This window comes from Capricornis sumatraensis, chromosome 6 (assembly GCF_032405125.1).
Source record: "Capricornis sumatraensis isolate serow.1 chromosome 6, serow.2, whole genome shotgun sequence".
Lineage (NCBI taxonomy): Eukaryota > Metazoa > Chordata > Mammalia > Artiodactyla > Bovidae > Capricornis > Capricornis sumatraensis.
This window is the reverse complement of record NC_091074.1, coordinates 68,802,502-68,820,287: the sequence shown is the minus strand read 5'-3', so window position 1 is coordinate 68,820,287 and position 17,786 is coordinate 68,802,502. Positions and strand designations below refer to the sequence as shown.

The 17,786-nt window shown below is 38.1% G+C and overlaps 1 protein-coding gene across 7 annotated transcripts in view; it reads right to left on the bottom strand.

Moving 5' to 3' along the window:
* Positions 1-3,689: 3,689 nt before the first annotated feature.
* The window catches only part of MELK (maternal embryonic leucine zipper kinase), a 66,187-nt gene continuing 52,090 nt past the window's right edge, over positions 3,690-17,786 (bottom strand). For all 7 annotated transcript variants that reach the window (XM_068974055.1, XM_068974057.1, XM_068974058.1 and 4 more), the window contains 5 exons: positions 15,400-15,631; positions 12,095-12,191; positions 9,805-9,973; positions 6,559-6,662; positions 3,690-3,867 (listed from right to left, as the gene is read on the bottom strand). In XM_068974055.1, coding sequence (XP_068830156.1) covers positions 3,690-3,867; positions 6,559-6,662; positions 9,805-9,973; positions 12,095-12,191; positions 15,400-15,631 — 780 coding nt within the window. The remainder of the gene's footprint in view (positions 3,868-6,558; positions 6,663-9,804; positions 9,974-12,094; positions 12,192-15,399; positions 15,632-17,786) is intronic.

Below are 17,786 nucleotides of genomic sequence, written 5' to 3'. Positions count from 1 at the left end.
GTCCCTACTATATTCCAGAGACTACCACATGCTGGAGACACAAAGATGAATAAGATATAACCTCTACCTCCAACTCTTCACTGGACTTTCTTTGCCTGTTATTCTCACTAAAACAAGACACATATTCTCTCCCCTTGTGAGTCCTCCAGTTTTCAAACTCCCAATTCCTTCAACAATCCTTTACAAATTCCCTCACCCTCCTTTACACTGCCTTCCTCTGGACATAAAATCACACAGGCCCTACAAAGAAGCCCAGCTATGGCTGGACAATGGAGAATAAAGCCAACTTACAACTACATAGATTTAGTTTAGTGTCAACAATCTAAACCGTATTTGCCTCTTGAGAACTAACCCAGCCTTATTTACTTAACTATACCTATATCCCTTTAATTCTCCAAATGGCTCTACAGAATTAGAGCTAAGTGACAGATTTTTAGATGATATGGCAACTATTAACATTTTTTCTTAAAGAAAAGGAAGATTTTAGCCTAAATAGCAATCAGGGAACCTATTTTAACTTGATCTAGTCTGATGGGTAGCAGAACTAATAACAGCATTTCTAGACTGAATTGATCCCCCAAAAAAGATTTTAAATTTTAAAAAAATTTCAAAGGTAAACATACCAAAAACTCCAATTTAAGGATTGTAATTGTTAGACCAGATGTTTAAAAAAGAAAATAAAATATAAAATATTATTTCTTATATTAAGGTTAAGCAGTGTTTTTAAAATGTGTTTATGTGATGGACCCTAAAGCAACATGTGCTTCTTACTATGGTTCATGGTCAGAAGTTTTTGAGAATCACTGTTCTAGACCATGCCATCTGCTATAGAAACAGAAGAGTAATCCTTCTCTTATGTCTTATAAAAATATATAAATTGGGCTTTAGAAAATTAAAACTTCTGTTCTTCAAAAGACACCATCAAGAAGCACAAAGAAAGACAACCTACACAAAAATTAAAAAATTACAAATCATGTATTTGAAAAGGGACTTATATCTAGAACTATAGAATTCTGACAACAGTAAAAACAGCCCATTTAAAAATGGGCAAAGGATCTAAATAGATATTTTTCAAAAAAAAGATGTATAACTGGCCAATAGGCACATGAAAAAAATGCTCAATATCATTAGTCATTAGGGAAAAGCAAACGAAAACCACAGTGAGATACCACTTCATATTACTTTGCAGGCTAAAATAAAAAAGACAATAAGAAAGGCTAGAATATAAATGTGAAAAAATTAGAACCCTCATACATTGCTGGTGGAATCATAAAATGATTAGCAATTTGTCAGTTTCACAAAATGTTAGATGACTCAGCAATTCCAATCCTAGGTATACACACACGAGAACTGAACACCTATGTCCACACAAAAACTTGTACACAAATATCCAGAGCAGCATTATTTATAATAGTTATGAAGCAGAAACAACCAAAATATCCATCAACTGATAAAGGGATAAATATAATGTGATATATCCATACAATGGAATATTTTCCAGCAGTAAAACAGAAAGAAGTCCTAAAATATGCTACAACATGATGAATCTTAAAAATACTATGCTAAGCTGAAGGAAGCTAGACCCCAAAGGCCACATATAAGATTTCATTTATATCAAATATCCATAGTAGTCAAGTCCATAGAGGCAGAAAGTGGATTAGTGGTTGCCAGGGGCTGTGGGGGTTGGGGGAGGGGTTCAGGAATTGGGAGTTACCACTAATGGTTACAAGGGTTCTCTTTCAGGTGGTGAAAACGTTCTAAAATTAGATTATGGTGATGGTTGCACAAACAGGAATATACTAAGAACCACTGAACTGTACACTTTAAAGGGGTAATTTTATAGGATGTGAACTGTATTTCGGTAAAGCTCCTATAAAAAAATTTTAAACTCCTTGACAGCACTCCTTTATCAAAACAGTTTAGTGGAGGCTTCAAGTTCCTTCAAGTTTTTATCTCTTATTTCCAGCTGAACTTTTGAATCCTCATCCCCTGCTATCCTCCCTATAGCACCTTCCACCTGTACCTTGAACACACAAGCCATTTTATCATTCCATGCCTTTATACATACTATTCATGCTGCCAAGAATGTCATACTGTTTTCTCTTTCTATTGAACTCATGTACGTTTCAAGACCAAATACAGTTTCCTTCAAGAAGTCAACCCTTATTCCTCCAGACAAAGTTGATCATGCCCAAGTACTGGTAGATTTAAGTACTGGTTGATTTACATGCATCTGCCCTTTTAATTGGAGAAGGCAATGGCACCCCATTCTGGTACTCTTGCCTGGAAAATCCCATGGACAGGGGAGCCTGGTAGGCTGCAGTCCATGGGGTCGCTAAGAGTCAGACACGACTGAGCGACTTCACTTTCAGTTTTCACTTTCATGCATTGGAGAAGGAAATGGCAACCCAATCCAATGTTCTTGACTGGAGAATCCCAGGGAATGGGGAGCCTGGTGGGCTGTCATCTATGGGGTCGCACAGAGTCGGACACAACTGAAACGACTTAGCAGCAGCAGCCCTTTTAATGGGCTTCCCAGGTGGCCCTAGTGGTAAAGACCCCACCTGCCAACGCAGAGACATAAGAGATGGGGGTTCGATCCCTGGGTCAGAAAGATCCCCTGGAGCAGGGAAGGGCAACCCACTCTAGTATTCTTGCCTAGAGAATTCCACGGACAGAGAAACCTGCAGAGTTATAGCCCATAGGGTCACAAAGAGATGGAGACGACTGAAGTGACTTACACATACACAACCTGCTAATAGACTGAACTTGAGTTTATTAGACAGTTTGATATTCAGTCCTAGAACCTAATGCTTATAAGCACTTAGCAAATGTTTACTGAACAAATGAATGATAAAACATTTCCTCACTACTGACTAGAAACACTGCTGTTTTTTTCTCCAACTAGTTTAACTTGTAAATCCATACAAATATAACTTTAGTGTTGACCTTTAGAGACCAGTAAAACGGAATAAAAAGACAAGTTTGAGGCCAACCTTGAGACTTATGGAAAATTACTATAAAGTAACATTTCATGGGGGTTCATAGTTCAGATACTTATCATTGTTGACTGAACACACTTACTGAAGTCAACACTCTTTTATTCAACATATTAAATGTGTTGTTTAACTCTGGTAACCACAGCTGTGACTTAGTTAACGATCTCAATAAATCCTACTTAAATCAGAGACAGGAAAAAATTATGCAAATGAATTCTTATCTGTTTTTCTGCCCAAGGCATATTTGATAACAGATAAAACATACTCCAAATAGTCTCTACTTAATAGTCAAGAAGCCATTTGAGGTTTTATTTGGATCAAAATCAAATACAAAGAAGAGGAGAAGCCTGCTATGTTCACAAATGATTTTATTTCAGAAAGAAATTACACATTAAAAAGAAGATATAGTTAAGAGCTTACATTCATGTATGGAAGTGACTCTAAGAAAGTAAACAGTTATTAAATATATAAAGCACATGATTTAAAAAGACAGTAATAGATAATAACAGATGGGCTTGCCTTAGGTTCACCCACAAAATAGTGTCTTTTGTCTAAAAACAAAGATATTGGTCTTTGAGACAGCTCTTTAGACATGAGTTTGTACTTCCAGTGGACTTGAAAAAAATCAAACCAATCACACCAGGCTCCACATAGGCTGTGTCATCAAGTAGGATGGAAAACATCCATCAATTAAACCTTGCAGCTAGATAGGATGTCTTCCACTAATCTCTTGTAAACCCAGGCATCACCCTTAAGCCGCTGCCTCCTGATACCCACCACATCGGGTTTTTGAAGCTGGCACACTTCTAGTTCAAACTGCATTGTCACTTTGCCAAAATCTGACTGTGTTTGACACTTCAGTGTATAGCTGTGAAAAACAAGATAAGAAGCCAGTTAGTAGGAGAATCATGAATATTCTGTATAATACAAGAGATTTCTAAGCCTCTAGGAGGCCAGTGGGGAAAATGAACCATGATTTCATATTAAGCAAGGTAGTACTGTTTACAGTTTCCAGATGACCTAGCTATGCATTAGTGATGGAGTATGACTAGTGTTTTCCCAAAAGCTGAAACAGAATCTTAAAAAAAAAAAAAAAAAAAGCTGAAAAGGCTTTATCAGAATTCTCCCTTGCTCCAAAGAAAAGTGCTTTATTCATAGCTATACAAGCCATTCATGCTTAAGAAATCTTTTGGCATCCTTTATGCAGCTCTTTCAATGGAGTAACCTGTGAACATCAGGCCATTTCCAAAATGTTCACAACAAAAGAAAGCAGAAGGAAGATGAAGAATATTTTATTTTGTGCACTTCATCAGAACTTCTGTCTTTCATATAAATTAAGCTGAAGCCACCAACCTGTTAGTAAGAAACACGTTTTTGAGGTTTTTCTAATAGTGAATGTGAAAGTTGTTCAGTTGTGTCCAACTCTTTGCAACCCCATGGACTATATAGTCTGTGGAATTCTCCAGGAGTGGGTAGCCCTTCCCTTCTCCAGTGGGTGGACCTTCTCAACCCAGGGATAGAACCCAGGTCTCCCACTTTGCAGGCAGATTCTTTACCAGCTGAGCCACAAGGGAAGCCCGATTTTCTAACAGTAATAAGAGGTTATGATCATTATAACACTTTAGGGCAGAGTTATAAAATATATCGCTCTTTTTCTTACTTCTGTCCTTTGGGGCTTGATCTATTAAAAATAAGCAGTCGATACCAGAAATGCCATAAGGTATACGCTGTAGTTAAGGTTCCTGATGGGAAGATGAAGCACAGAGCAATGTAGTCACATCAAAGATAAAATGTGATTCTTCTTCATTGGAAAAAGATAGTAATGGAATATAACAGAGATTAGTGACACCACACCACTGAAAAGTTCGTTATTCTGCTTTGTCACAAAGAAAGTAAAAGCAGGTAAGATAAAAAGAAAAATAAGGGATCAAGGCAGACCTTTGGGTGGATCAGGAAGTTCAAGGAACAGATTATTGGTTAGTAGCCAGTTAGTGATCTGACAGATTATATGCTAAAGGAAAAATAATTGAAAGCTTTCTCATATAGATTCGTTCATGAGAGGTTCTGCAACTGTGAATAAACCCCAAGCATGAAGAGCAAGTCAGGGTTAGATGTGTTCTAATGACATCTGAAGAAAAAAGCCAGGATTCACATAAGGAGTGCTTGCCAACACTTAGAGATAGTGAAAAGTAAAATTACTGTTGCAAAAGATTCTTTCTTAAAATCTTCTCTATTGACTGTTCCATTTAAATATTTTTGTTAATTTATTAGTGGCTCTTCTTTGTCATTGTTCAGTCACTAAGTCATGTCTAACTCTTTTTGACCTACAGCACACCAGGCTTCCCTGTCCATCACTATCTCCCAGAGTTTGCTAAAATTCATGGCCATTGAGTCAGTGATGCTATCCAACCATCTCATCATCTGTTGCCCCCTTCTCCTTTTGCCTTCAGTCTTTCCCAGCATTGGAGCCTTTTCCAATAGGTCAGCTCTTTGCATCAGGTAGCCGAAGTATTGGAGCTTCAGCACCAGTTCTTCCAATGAATATTCAGGGTTGATTTTCTTTAGGATTGACTGGTTTGATCTCCTTGCAGTCCAAGGGACTCTCAAGAGTCTTCTCTAGCACCACAATTTGAATGCATCAATTCTCTGGCACTCAGCCTTCTTTATGGTCCAACTCTCACATCTGTACATGACTACTGGAAAAACCATAGCTCTGTTGGCAAAGTGATATCTCTGCTTTTTAATACACTGTCTAGGTTTATCATAGCTTTCCTTCCAAGGAGCAAGAGTCTTTTAATTTCATGGCTGCAGTCATGTCCACAGTGATTCTGGAGCTCAAGAAAACAAAACCTGTCACTGTTTCAATTTTTTCCCCCCCTTCTATTTGCCATGATTTTAGTATTTTGAATGCTGAGTTTTAAGTCAGTTTTTTCATTCTTCTAGTTTAGTGCTTTCATTCTTCTGTTAGTGCTTTAAAAATGAAATTTTAGAGAGACATAACTAAGTGGAAATGCTTAGAAATATGAACATCTTAAGTAACCAGAAGCGTTCTGGCTGTCCAAACCATGAGATCATGACCCAGGAGGTTTTGATGGCAGTTCACTCAACAGTGGGAAAGAGAAAAAGTGACATACTTTCTAAAGAACTGAAAACCAATCCTATCACATAGACATCATAAAGAGGAGTGTATATATATATATATATCCTTGATTTGTTTGAGGTATCTCATAAATTTAGATTATAATTCAGAAATATTATTGTTAAGCAGAACATTAAAGAAAAATAGAAGAAGCAAAAGAAAACTGGAAGAAATTCAGATTTTTCTATTTTGAAAAGTCTATAACTTTGAAAGCGGTGACAGTATGGTCACTTAAAAAACTTCTAAAGCCCATATAAAACAAGAGAGAATAAATTATAAACACAGACATTATCATAAAAGCTTTTTTGGAAAAAATGAGATGGAAGAAATACATATTTTTAATAAGGGGAGAGGGGACTCAACGTATATTTTCTCAAAGTTCAAAAGACATCAAGTAATAGATACAAACATGCTTCTTACCCCTTCTGTACAAAGTCAACGTGCTTCTTTGGAAGAACAGACATTATTTCATTCAAGAGTTGATCTGGATTCACTAATCTGGTTGTAGTCACATTATAGTGAGGCTTAAAAAAGAAAAAGGAGGGGTGAGAAGTAAATCCTTACATCAACACAAAGACCATCCTACCTGATTTAGAGATCCCCAACTCCTCAATATAGTACCATTTCAAGTGGAAATATTTCAAGACAAACAGAATTTACAATCAACTCTTAGTAAGTTGGACTGAGATGGTACTGGGAGAGCCTAGAGAAATCATGTTTATTAGTAATAACCTCCATATCATCAATTTTTATACTTGCATCTTCCTCTCCTACCAGGTTTTTAAATACGTAAATAAATATTGAATAATGTCTATTTCTCCGAGCTCTACCTATTTCCCCCTTCCTACACTGTGATAAAGATTCCTGCAGTGTAAACTGTGAGAAAACAAATGCCCTAGGAACTTTCACTTGTATATAGTTGGATGTGTTTCCTTAATTCTTTCTTGATTACTTAAGGAATTTTATAGAATCTCAGGACCTGATTCTACGAAAATTCTATGAAGGAATGAATATAACAGGTTTTCCTCATTCACTCACAGCATATTTCTCAGAAATAATTTCATTCCTAATTGGTAACTGTCTATCCATTCATCCAGCAACTATTTACTGAAGGCTTACTAGGTGCCAAGCACTGTTTTAATAGGTCCCAGAGACAGACAAGAATCTCTGCCTTCCTAGTACTACCTTTATTGTCAAACAAAATTATACCTTCTATGTCTTTAAGATTTCAGTTCTTTTTATAAATAACAAAATGCTGACGTTGGAAAAGACCCCACTACCTTACTTTTCAAATGAAGAACCTATGACCCAAAGAAGAAATATAAGTTTCTTAAGATGGGGTTTCCCAAAATGTGATAAAAAAAATTATAACTGGACTTATAACTCTAAGTGGCACATGTATACTTTTTTTGGGTCACACTGCATAGCATGCAGGATCTTAGTTCCCTGACAAGAGTTCAAGACTGTACCCCGTGCAGCAGAAGTACGGAGTCTGAACCACTAGACCACCAGGGAAGTCCCCAGATAAACATTTTTACATATTTGTTCCAATCTGATTTAGAAAAATATAATTAGCAAAAACTAATAACATATGATTTCCTTTTAAATAAATACAAGCTTTTAAAAAGTCATCTTGATTGTGGTGGTTTCGCAAGTGCATTCTGCATGCCAAAGTATATGAATTGTACATTTTTAATATATGCAGATTATTGCATGTCAATTATACCTCTAAATCTATTTTAATTCTGCATCATATAATGCTCACTTTGGCAGCACATATACTAAAATGCATCATATAAAGAAAGTATCAGAAAAATTACAGTGTAGATTATACACTGATATGCCGATATAAAGGTGACTGTCAAATGACTGGAGTTCAGGAACCTCAGTTTCAGGTTATAAGAGGAACAAGAGGCACAGCTATGACAAGCTCCTCTGTCTCTTGGTTTCCAACTCAGGACTTTTTCACCAAATTAACTTGGTCTTTTCAAGATAATAACAAACTACACACTTTCAAATCACAATTCAAGTTATTTCTTTTGTAAAATAAAGAAGTGATCTTATTTTATCTATTTAAAATTCAGATTTTTAAAGACTCCTTCCTAAAAGAGGGCTTAACTACATATGGTTTGTTATCTCAAAAAACTAAGGTGTTCTTCGTACCATCTTTTATCTTTTTTTTGCCCCATCTCACAGCTTGTGGGATCCTAGTTCCCCAAGGGATCAAACCTATGTTCCCTGCAGTGGCACCACTGGACCACCAGGAAAATCCCTTTGTACCATCCTTTTAATTTTCTGTAAGTTTATAATTTTTAACTTAACAACCAGGTGGAAAAATGAGGCTAATCTCTGAAAACAAGTCCTTCAGTTCTGAAAAACTTTAAACATTAGAAAGGGTTAAAGATCCAAAGTTAGATAAAGTTTCAGATGTTCAGATGTGCTAATTAGAACTGTGGTTCTGCTACACTGGGGTTAAAATGCTCAAAACTGACAAAAATAATGATACTTGACACTGGAACACCTTATATCAATAAAGCATTTCACATGCAATGTAGCATTTCATACAGTCTTGTTTACATATCCCAACTCTGTGAAGCTGCCAGAGACATCCTCTCGTTTTTACAAATAAAGACATTGAGAAAGTCAGAGATAAAATGATTTAGCCAAGCTACACTGTATGAAGCTGAGGCTATAACCCAGGTTTCTCATTCCCATCTTGTCATTTTTCTCCTACATTCTGGAAGCACTGGGAAATACCTAGAAAGCCAATATCACAGCAGCTCCTACTGAAAAATGCATTCAAGTTCCAAACAATTTACATAGGTGAACATTTCAAGGATGTTATCCATTAGTATTTGATAACTGCTTAGCATCTCAATAATGTATATAATTGGACAAGTTTCCTTAATCTTCTTTATTTACTGTTCTCATAGAAATGACATGTGATTTTCATAATCCCAGTGTCAGGGTTTGAAATATCTCACAACTGTCTCCATCTAGAGAAATCTCAGAATAAAAGGATAAAATATGCCTAATAAACAGTCATATGAAACATAAAACTCCAGTGAAGTATGTAAGTTCTACCAGGTAACAGATACTAATGGAGAAGTCCTATCTTCTCTCACTTTAAGGCAGAACATAAAGGAGATCTCAACATTCTCCCCTGAAGCACCCAGCCTCCCTTCTGGGCCTGTTGCTATTCTTCTCACACACACCACACTCAAAGTTCAAATTAACTTCCCCTGCATTCAAATATTCTGTGAGGGCCTACAAATGCACCCATGTGTCAGGGACTCTTCTGTGTACCAGAAATAGGACAGCTGAGCACAAGTTCCCACCCTTAAGACAGTTCCTCCTACACGCCCCATGCTTCCTCGTCTCCATGTTGCCTCTGAGATTAATCCCCTACCTGGACTTGAATATTTAAATTTTAGTTATTTGTCCACCCAAAAGACCAACTGTATGTAATCTACCTCTGCATTAAGCCCACTGCATAGTAACATATATACTTTAGGTGCTCAAAAAATATGTACATATTAGCTAAACAGATGAATAAGTAAATTAAAAATACTAATCAATTCACGCATTCAGTACTTTGGAAAAAAAAAATAGTACAATTAGCAGTCAGCTTCTAAAATCCATATTAAAGAATTCCAGTCCACCTACCTTTAGTCTTCTTGGCCCATCTTTGACAGAGCCTTTCCTTTTGCTCCTGGTAAGCACTGTGATAACCTTATCCAACCCCTTCTCGAGGCTCCCAAACACTTTGGTTCCTTTTCTTTTTGGAGTTTCCTCTACATGTACTTGGTTGAGATTGAGTTCTACTGAGCGACACCTAAGGGGAAAAAAACCAAAAACCTCATGAGTAGGAGCTGCACTTCCACCTGTTGGCCCCTCACAGAGGTGCTTTTGTCATGCCTGATAGGTGCCAGGTATGCCCAGGCCAGACCATCTTATTCTTCCTCAGGGAGCACGAAAGCCATCTCCCACCCAAATGCAGCCATCACCTGTCCCCCGAGCCAAATGCCAAAATTATTTTTCCCTCTATCTTTTTTATTTTTAATGTCAAATCTGTAGAATAGTTGAGCAAAATACATAACAACCACCCACATATCCTTCTAGATTAATATTATATTAATATTTTGTCACATTTGCTTTCTTTATGTATCAGTTCAGTTCAGCTGCTCAGTCGTGTCCGACTCTTTGCGACCCCATGAATTGCAGCACGCCAGGCCTCCCTGTCCATCACCATCTCTCGGAGTTCACTCAGACTCACGTCCATCGAGTCAGTGATGCGATCCAGCCATCTCATCCTCTGTCGTCCCCTTCTCCTTCTGCCCCCAATCCCTCCCAGCATCAGAGTCTTTTCCAATGAGTCAACTCTTTGCATGAGGTGGCCAAAGTACTGGAGTTTCAGCTTTAGCATCATTCCTTCCAAAGAACACCCAGGGCTGATCTCCTTTAGAATGGACTGGTTGGATCTCCTTGCAGTCCAAGGGACTCTCAAGAGTCTTCTCCAACACCACAGTTCAAAAGCATCAGTTCTTCGGCGCTCAGCTTTCTTCACAGTCCAACTCTCACATCCATACATGACCACTGGAAAAACCATAGCCTTGACTAGACGGACCTTTGTTGGCAAAGTAATGTCTCTGCTTTTGAATATGCTCTCTAGGTTGGTCATAACTTCTCTTCCAAGGAGTAAGCGTCTTTTAATATCATGGCTGCAGTCACCATCTGCAGTGATTTTGGAGCCCAAAAAGATAAAGTCTGACAGTGTTTCCACTGTTTCCCCATCTATTTGCCATGAAGTGATGGGACCGGATGCCATGATCTTCGTTTTCTGAATGTTGAGCTTTAAGCCAACTTTTTCACTCTCCTCTTTCACTTTCATCAAGAGGCTTTTTAGTTCCTCTTCACTTTCTGCCATAAGGGTGGTGTCATCTGCATATCTGAGGTTATTGATATTCCTCCCGGAAATCTTGATTCCAGCTTGTGCTTCCTCCAGCCCAGCGTTTCTCATGATGTACTCTGCATATAAGTTAAATAAGCAGGGTGACAATATACAGCCTTGATGTACTCCTTTTCCTATTTGGAACCAGTCTTTATGTATATATAATAAATATATTAAAAATAAGCCATCAAAGTAACCCATCTGAAGATATCACAACCCTTTATTCTAAAACACTTCAGTACACATCAATGTGTCAATATTTCCTACATAATCACAATCTCATTATATCAAGAAAGTGAGTAATAATGCCATGCGTGCATGCTCAATCATATCTGACTCTTTGCTTCTGTTAGTAGACATCTATACTCCATTGGCAGAAGTGCAGGGAAAGATGGGCCTCAGCACAGGAACCCCGGCCCCAGCCTCCCAGCCGGCTGTATTTTTTTTACTTTATTTATTTAGTTTTGGCTGTGCTGGGTCCGCACTGCGACACGGGCTTTTCTCTGGTTGTGGCGAGCAGGGGCTACTCTCCAGTTGCAGTGTGCGATCTTCTCATTGAGGTGGCTTCTCTTGTTGGGGAGCACAGGCTCCAGGGCACACCGGCTTCAGTAGGTCCAGTTCCCAGGATCTAGAGCACAAGCTCAACAGTTGTGGTTCACAGGCTTAGCTGCTTTGCAACATGTGGGATCACCCCAGATCAGGGATCAAATCCATGTTCCCTGCACTGGCAGGGGGATGCTTTACCACTGAGTCACCAAAGAAGCCCCTGCTGTATTTTAAGTTAAGGTGTCAATCCTACTGCTGATGAGTCTCACAACTGCCCCCTGAGGAAGGTAGTGTCAACATCCTCAGTAATGACCACAGACTATGTTTATACACACATTCCTACAGTCCCTGACAGAATTCACATGCTGGTTTACTTTAATTGGGTTTATCATATATGAAAAAAGGAAATCTGGTTACTTACACTGAAGAGCAAACGAGTCTTAAAAACTGAACACTTACCGCCTCTCAGGGCTAATGACTCCTGTTATTAACTTCTCTGTTCCTGTTGAATTTACTGGCATTTTAATTGGGGTTTCTTTCAGGAACTGGTTTCCAGCTATTAGAAAAACAACAAATACAAACCATATGTACTTTACATGCTATGGTTTCAAAATTTTTATCAATAATGCATGTATCACCTCATTCACTGGCTCAGAAAATATTGTAATCACTTGCCCAGTGATGTCAACGCGCTAATTCTTTAAAGAAGTGTTTCCATGTGATTTATAATAAAAAAAAATCATTTTGCTTTACAAGTGTGACTCTGCTTTTTCTTCACTGTAAAATTGAGGCCATGCTTATGATTTTGTTATAAATATCACATGAAAAATCTAAATAGAGTATATAAATAATACTTTATGATTACTGATTCTCCTTTCTATAAATAAAAGTCAATCTGTATTTATACCTTTAATTGATATATTACTGAGAGGTGTTAACTCAATTCATAGCCCTTTCAACTCCTGTCAGGCAAAGAGAACAGTCCCCTGTGAAAGCTGACAAGTTATTAAAGAGGTTGTGAGCTTTAGTTATTTTTATACTCCATATTCCAGAATTTGGGGTTTTATTCTAGCAGTGTATTTGTAACTGATATAGTTTGCGACAAACCTGCATTAGTAATCTGGCTACTGTTAATTAGCTAACGTTTTGCTCATGATCTAAAAGTTGTATACTGCTTAGAAATATAAGATACCAAGGTTGTAAGAGATCAGGGGTTTTGTTTTATTTATGACTATATAGCATTACTCTCACTGGTTCCCTAAGAACAAGAAAATAAGATTAATCAACAATACCTATGAAAACAATATTCATCTTTGTGTTCTGAGGGCTTCTACTACCATACATAGTTACCCTTCAACAAACTCTCATTAAATGGATTAGACAGGATTCAGAAAAATAAAACTAATTCTTAGGTCAAAAAATGACTCAGAGGGACTGCCCTTTTGATCCAGTTCCTAAGACTCCATGCTTCCAATGCAGGTGGCTCAGGTTTGATCCCTGGTCAGGGAATTAGATCCCACATGCTGCAATGAGGACCCAGAGCAGCAAAATAGTAATAAAAAATAAATATTAAAAAAATGACTCAGAGCAAAAGTAAAATGCAAAGTGCTGATGGAGGCTATCAGTTGGGGCTTTGGCCACTGCTTCTCTTGGCAGCCCTTATGTTTAAAGAAAAATGGCCAAAAATAGCTTCTGACCAATGTAATCTCTCACAGGGACAAGATATGTAAATTAATGACACTTTAAGATTATAAATTCTAAACTACCTATATTTTCAAAACTTTCAGAATTACATAAATTTTTTATTGAAAGTCAATAATAGAAGGGACTATTTTTTGTTTTTAATAATATTTTTTTAGAAAGCCCTGAATGGGTTATGATGAGTTAAAGGTCCATTCTAGTTCCCTACTCAACCTCACAACTCACAAAGGCCCTTGTAGGTATATTAAGAGAAATAAGAGAAGAGAAAGAGATACAATGCAACAGCAGCAATTACTATGTGCAAATATTATCTCATTAACACTCATAAATAACCACAGGCTTTCACACATCACACCAAACCAGCCTTATGATTTTAGGGAAAGTGTTGATTCAACTGGATAATGCTATCAACAGAACTTCCAGCAAATATTCTCACCAAGTGTTTCATAATATCTTTATGTACAAGAAGTAGACTCTAGAACTGGCTATCAGTTAGTCAGTTAGCAAACTGGAAACACAATGGCAGGATGTGGGCAGCCATTCACAAGACAATGTTTCCCAGTGTAGGTTCATTAAGATTTTAACGTAACACAGAAGTAGGTCACAATTGCTGGAAAGAAAACTAATAAAGTTTAGGTGTCATTTCTTTAAAGTGACAAAGACTAGATCACAGTAAATAAAATCCCTTCAGGCTGTCTCTAATTTATTCATTTCTTCATTCAACAGAAATGGCCCCCATTATATACCAGGCACTAGGTTTCCCCCAGGTGGCACTAGGGGTAAAGAACCTGCGTGCCAATGCAGAGACATGAAAGACACAGGTTTGATCCCTGGGTCAGGAAGATCCCCTGGAGGAGGGCATGGCAACCCACTCCAGTATTCTTGCCTGGAGAATTCCACAGAGGAGCCTGGAGGGCTACAGACCAGGGGGTCACAAAGAGTCAGGCAGACTGCAGCAACTTGGCATGCATGCAGGCACCTAGTAGGTACAAGATACCAAGTATGGCTGCAGCTAGGTACTATGCCATGTCACAGTAAAGCAAGACAGACGCTACTCTCATGACACTGTCTCACCCTGGTGATACCTCGTACTAGAAAACTGGATTCAGTTCCAGGCACTATGTTTTAAATGGAGTGACAAAGTAGAATGTGCCCAGATAAGATCAGCTTTGAAAACACTGAGATGTCACCAAGGAAACAGCTTGAATAATTGGTGATGATTAAAATGAAGAGGAAATCAAGGTAAATGAGACAGCTGTAATATGGACACAGCTCTAGGTATCCGGAAGGGCATCAGTAATAGAACAGGCAGAACAGGATCAGACACCAGAACTGGAGCTCCAGACGAGTAAGAAGGGCTCAGCAAAGACTTGAACGGAGTCATTCCATTCGGGGGCAGAGGGGCAAGCAAGGTCTCAGCCAACATGTACAACCTTGGGCAGATCCCTTCACTCATCTGAGTCTCAGCTTCCTCCGTTGTAAAAAGGGTACTAAATCGTTTCAGTCATGTCTGACTCTGTGCGACCCCATAGACGGCAGCCTACCAGGCTCCCCCATCCCTGGGATTCTCCAGGCAAGAACACTGGAGTGGGTTGCCACTTCCTTCTCCAATGCATGAAAGGGAAAAGTGAAAGTGAAGACGCTCAGTAGTGTCCAACTCTCAGCGACCCCATGGACTGCAGCCCACCAGGCTCCTCCATCTATGGGATTTTCCAGGCAAGAGTGCTGGAGTGGGTTGCCCTTGCCTTCTCCGTGCGAAAAGCGTAGGGGGATTAAATCAGCTATAACTTGCCTTTCACCTTTGATATTCTATGATGCTATGATTCAACTCTATAAATGTGGGAAAGAGAAAAACTTAATAACATTTGAGAAAAACCTGAAGTTGATTAATATGCTTTCATTCCAGCTAATGCAAATAACATATGCTTAAAAAACAGCCTGGCTTCTCCTATAATTCCTGAGGGCAATGCTAGCCATTTCTGATCTGCTATATGTTTATTTAGCATGGTAAGAAGAAGGAATTTCGAGATATTTTGCTTCTGTTTAATCTAAACAGCAAATACCTTTTGAGGGTGTACTGTAATGATTTGGTGTAGTGAGTATTTCTCTTTTATACTGGTTCTTATTAACTGGAGTCTTTGGCTCAGGAAATACAAAGCACTCTTCATTCTTTACAGCAGACTTAGGAGTATATACATTTTCTTTGTTCTTTAATTTATTGGCAGATGCCCTGCATAATACTGGAGTTAATGATGTAGATTCCAGGCCATTTGATTCTGTCCAATGCTTGGCAAACTGGAAAAAAAAAAGTTACTGGACAAAGCACACTGAAGAAGAAAAGTCAATTTCTTTACAACATGCCTTAATCATTTGCAAATTACCTTGCACCATTTTTATTAAAATGAAACACTATCAAGAGGATATTATTGGTGATACCAGGAAATTTGAAAATGTATATTCAGTTCTCTTTAGTTAGTACATGTAGATCACTTTAGGCTGTTCTATTGACAGGTAATTTTCAACATGTTTCAAGCTGTATTTAATCAAACACACCCAGATTCTAGGCAATTGAGGATGGCCACAAATAAATCCCTAAGAATTGCCTCCCATATCTAAACTGCCAGTTTGCTTCTAATATGTACCAAGAAATAAAAGTTTAGTCAATGACCAGCATAGAAAAACTGTTCAAATGTTGTAACAGAAATGTTGCATAGAAAATATGTCTTAATCCTTTTAAATTTATGGTTGAGCTTGCAGAAAAGATAGGAAAATCCTCAGAGGTCAAATAAAAAACAGGAGCATGAATGTAGAAATGTGATCAAGTCTGAAACTGTCTGCTGCCCTAAGGGCATCTACCCACTCTCTCGCATAATCTACTGCAGGAGAGGAGACCTATGCAAGGTGCTAAGTTAGAGCCAAAGCTTCCAGGTAAAGCCAGGAGGGGCCAAAACAAAAATGAAAGGGTGAATAAATTTAAACATGCCCTGTAAAGGAGTCGGCAAAAACACCTGTCTGTCCTGGTTATGGCTCTGGTTATGTTCCTTTAACAATTGCTAAGTAACCACAGGACAGTCTTCACACAGGTTTGGAGCTCAAATTCATATCCCAGAAATTTCAGCCTTAGAATTTGATTTAAAAGAGTTCTAGTCCTAAATGGTTATATTCCAGGAACATGACAAAAGGAAACACAATTCCTATCTGAAAGAAAAGCTTCAATCCAGCACAACCCAAGACCTCAACCCTTAATCCAAGCCTCAAAGCATTCCCAAAGAGTTCCAAGAAGAATGAGCCTATTAAAAAAAATCACAAATGATACAAACACCATGAGCAAAAGTCAGGAGAAAAAATAAACAAAAGAAACAGACCCAAAAAGATGTAAGATATTAAAATTATCAAGTACAGAACATAAATATGTTCATATGTTTGAAATAATAAAAAATTTAAAACATGAAAAGGAAAATGTTAAAGCAATTTTGAAAAAGAATAAAAATCCATAGAAATAATGCAATGATAAAAATGAAAAATTCAATGGACATGTCAAATAGCAGATAGATAGAAATGAAAAAAGAACATGAATGTGAAATAAATCTGAAACGATCTAGAATACAGCTTAGAGAGAAAGATATGGGATATATGAAAGAGAGTTTAAAATAAATGGAAGACGAAGCTCTATTGTCTGCTGCTGCTAAGTCACTTTAGTTGTGTCCGACTCTGTGCGACTCCTTAGATGGCAGCCCACCAGGCTCCTCCGTCCCTGGGATTCTCCAGGCAAGAATACTGGAGTGGGTTGCCATTTCCTTCTATGGTCTAACATATATCTATTATATGTTCCAGAAATAGATAATAGAGGCAATGAAAGAGCAGTACTCAAGATATTTTCTAAAATTAATTAAAGGTACAAATCCTCAAATACAGGAAACACAATGAATTGCAAACAAAAAGAAATCCATATCTATATTTGCCAAGTTGTACAACTCTAGAAGACACTACTCACCCAGACAGTACACCTAACAATGAGACTGCAGAACACCAAAAGCAAAGAGAAAATCCTAAAAAGAGCCAGGGAGAAAAGACTAACTAGAAAGCAACCTGACTGACACTGATTCAGTACAGTCGCTCAGTCGTGTCCAACTCTTTGTGACCCCATGGACTGCAGTATGCCAGGCCTCCCTGTCCCTCACCAACTCCCAGAGTTTACTCAAACTCATGTGATGCCATGTGATGGCATGCCAGTCGGTGATGCCATCCAACCACCTCATCCTCTGTATTCCCCTTCTCCTCCCACTTTCAATCTTTCCCAGCATTCAGGGTCTTTTCCAATGAGTCAGTTCACATCAGGTGACCAAAGTATTGGAGTTTCAGTTTCAGCATCAGTCCTTCCAATGAATATTCAGGACTGATTTCCTTTAGGATGGACTGGTTGGATCTCCTTGCAGTCCAAGGGACTCTC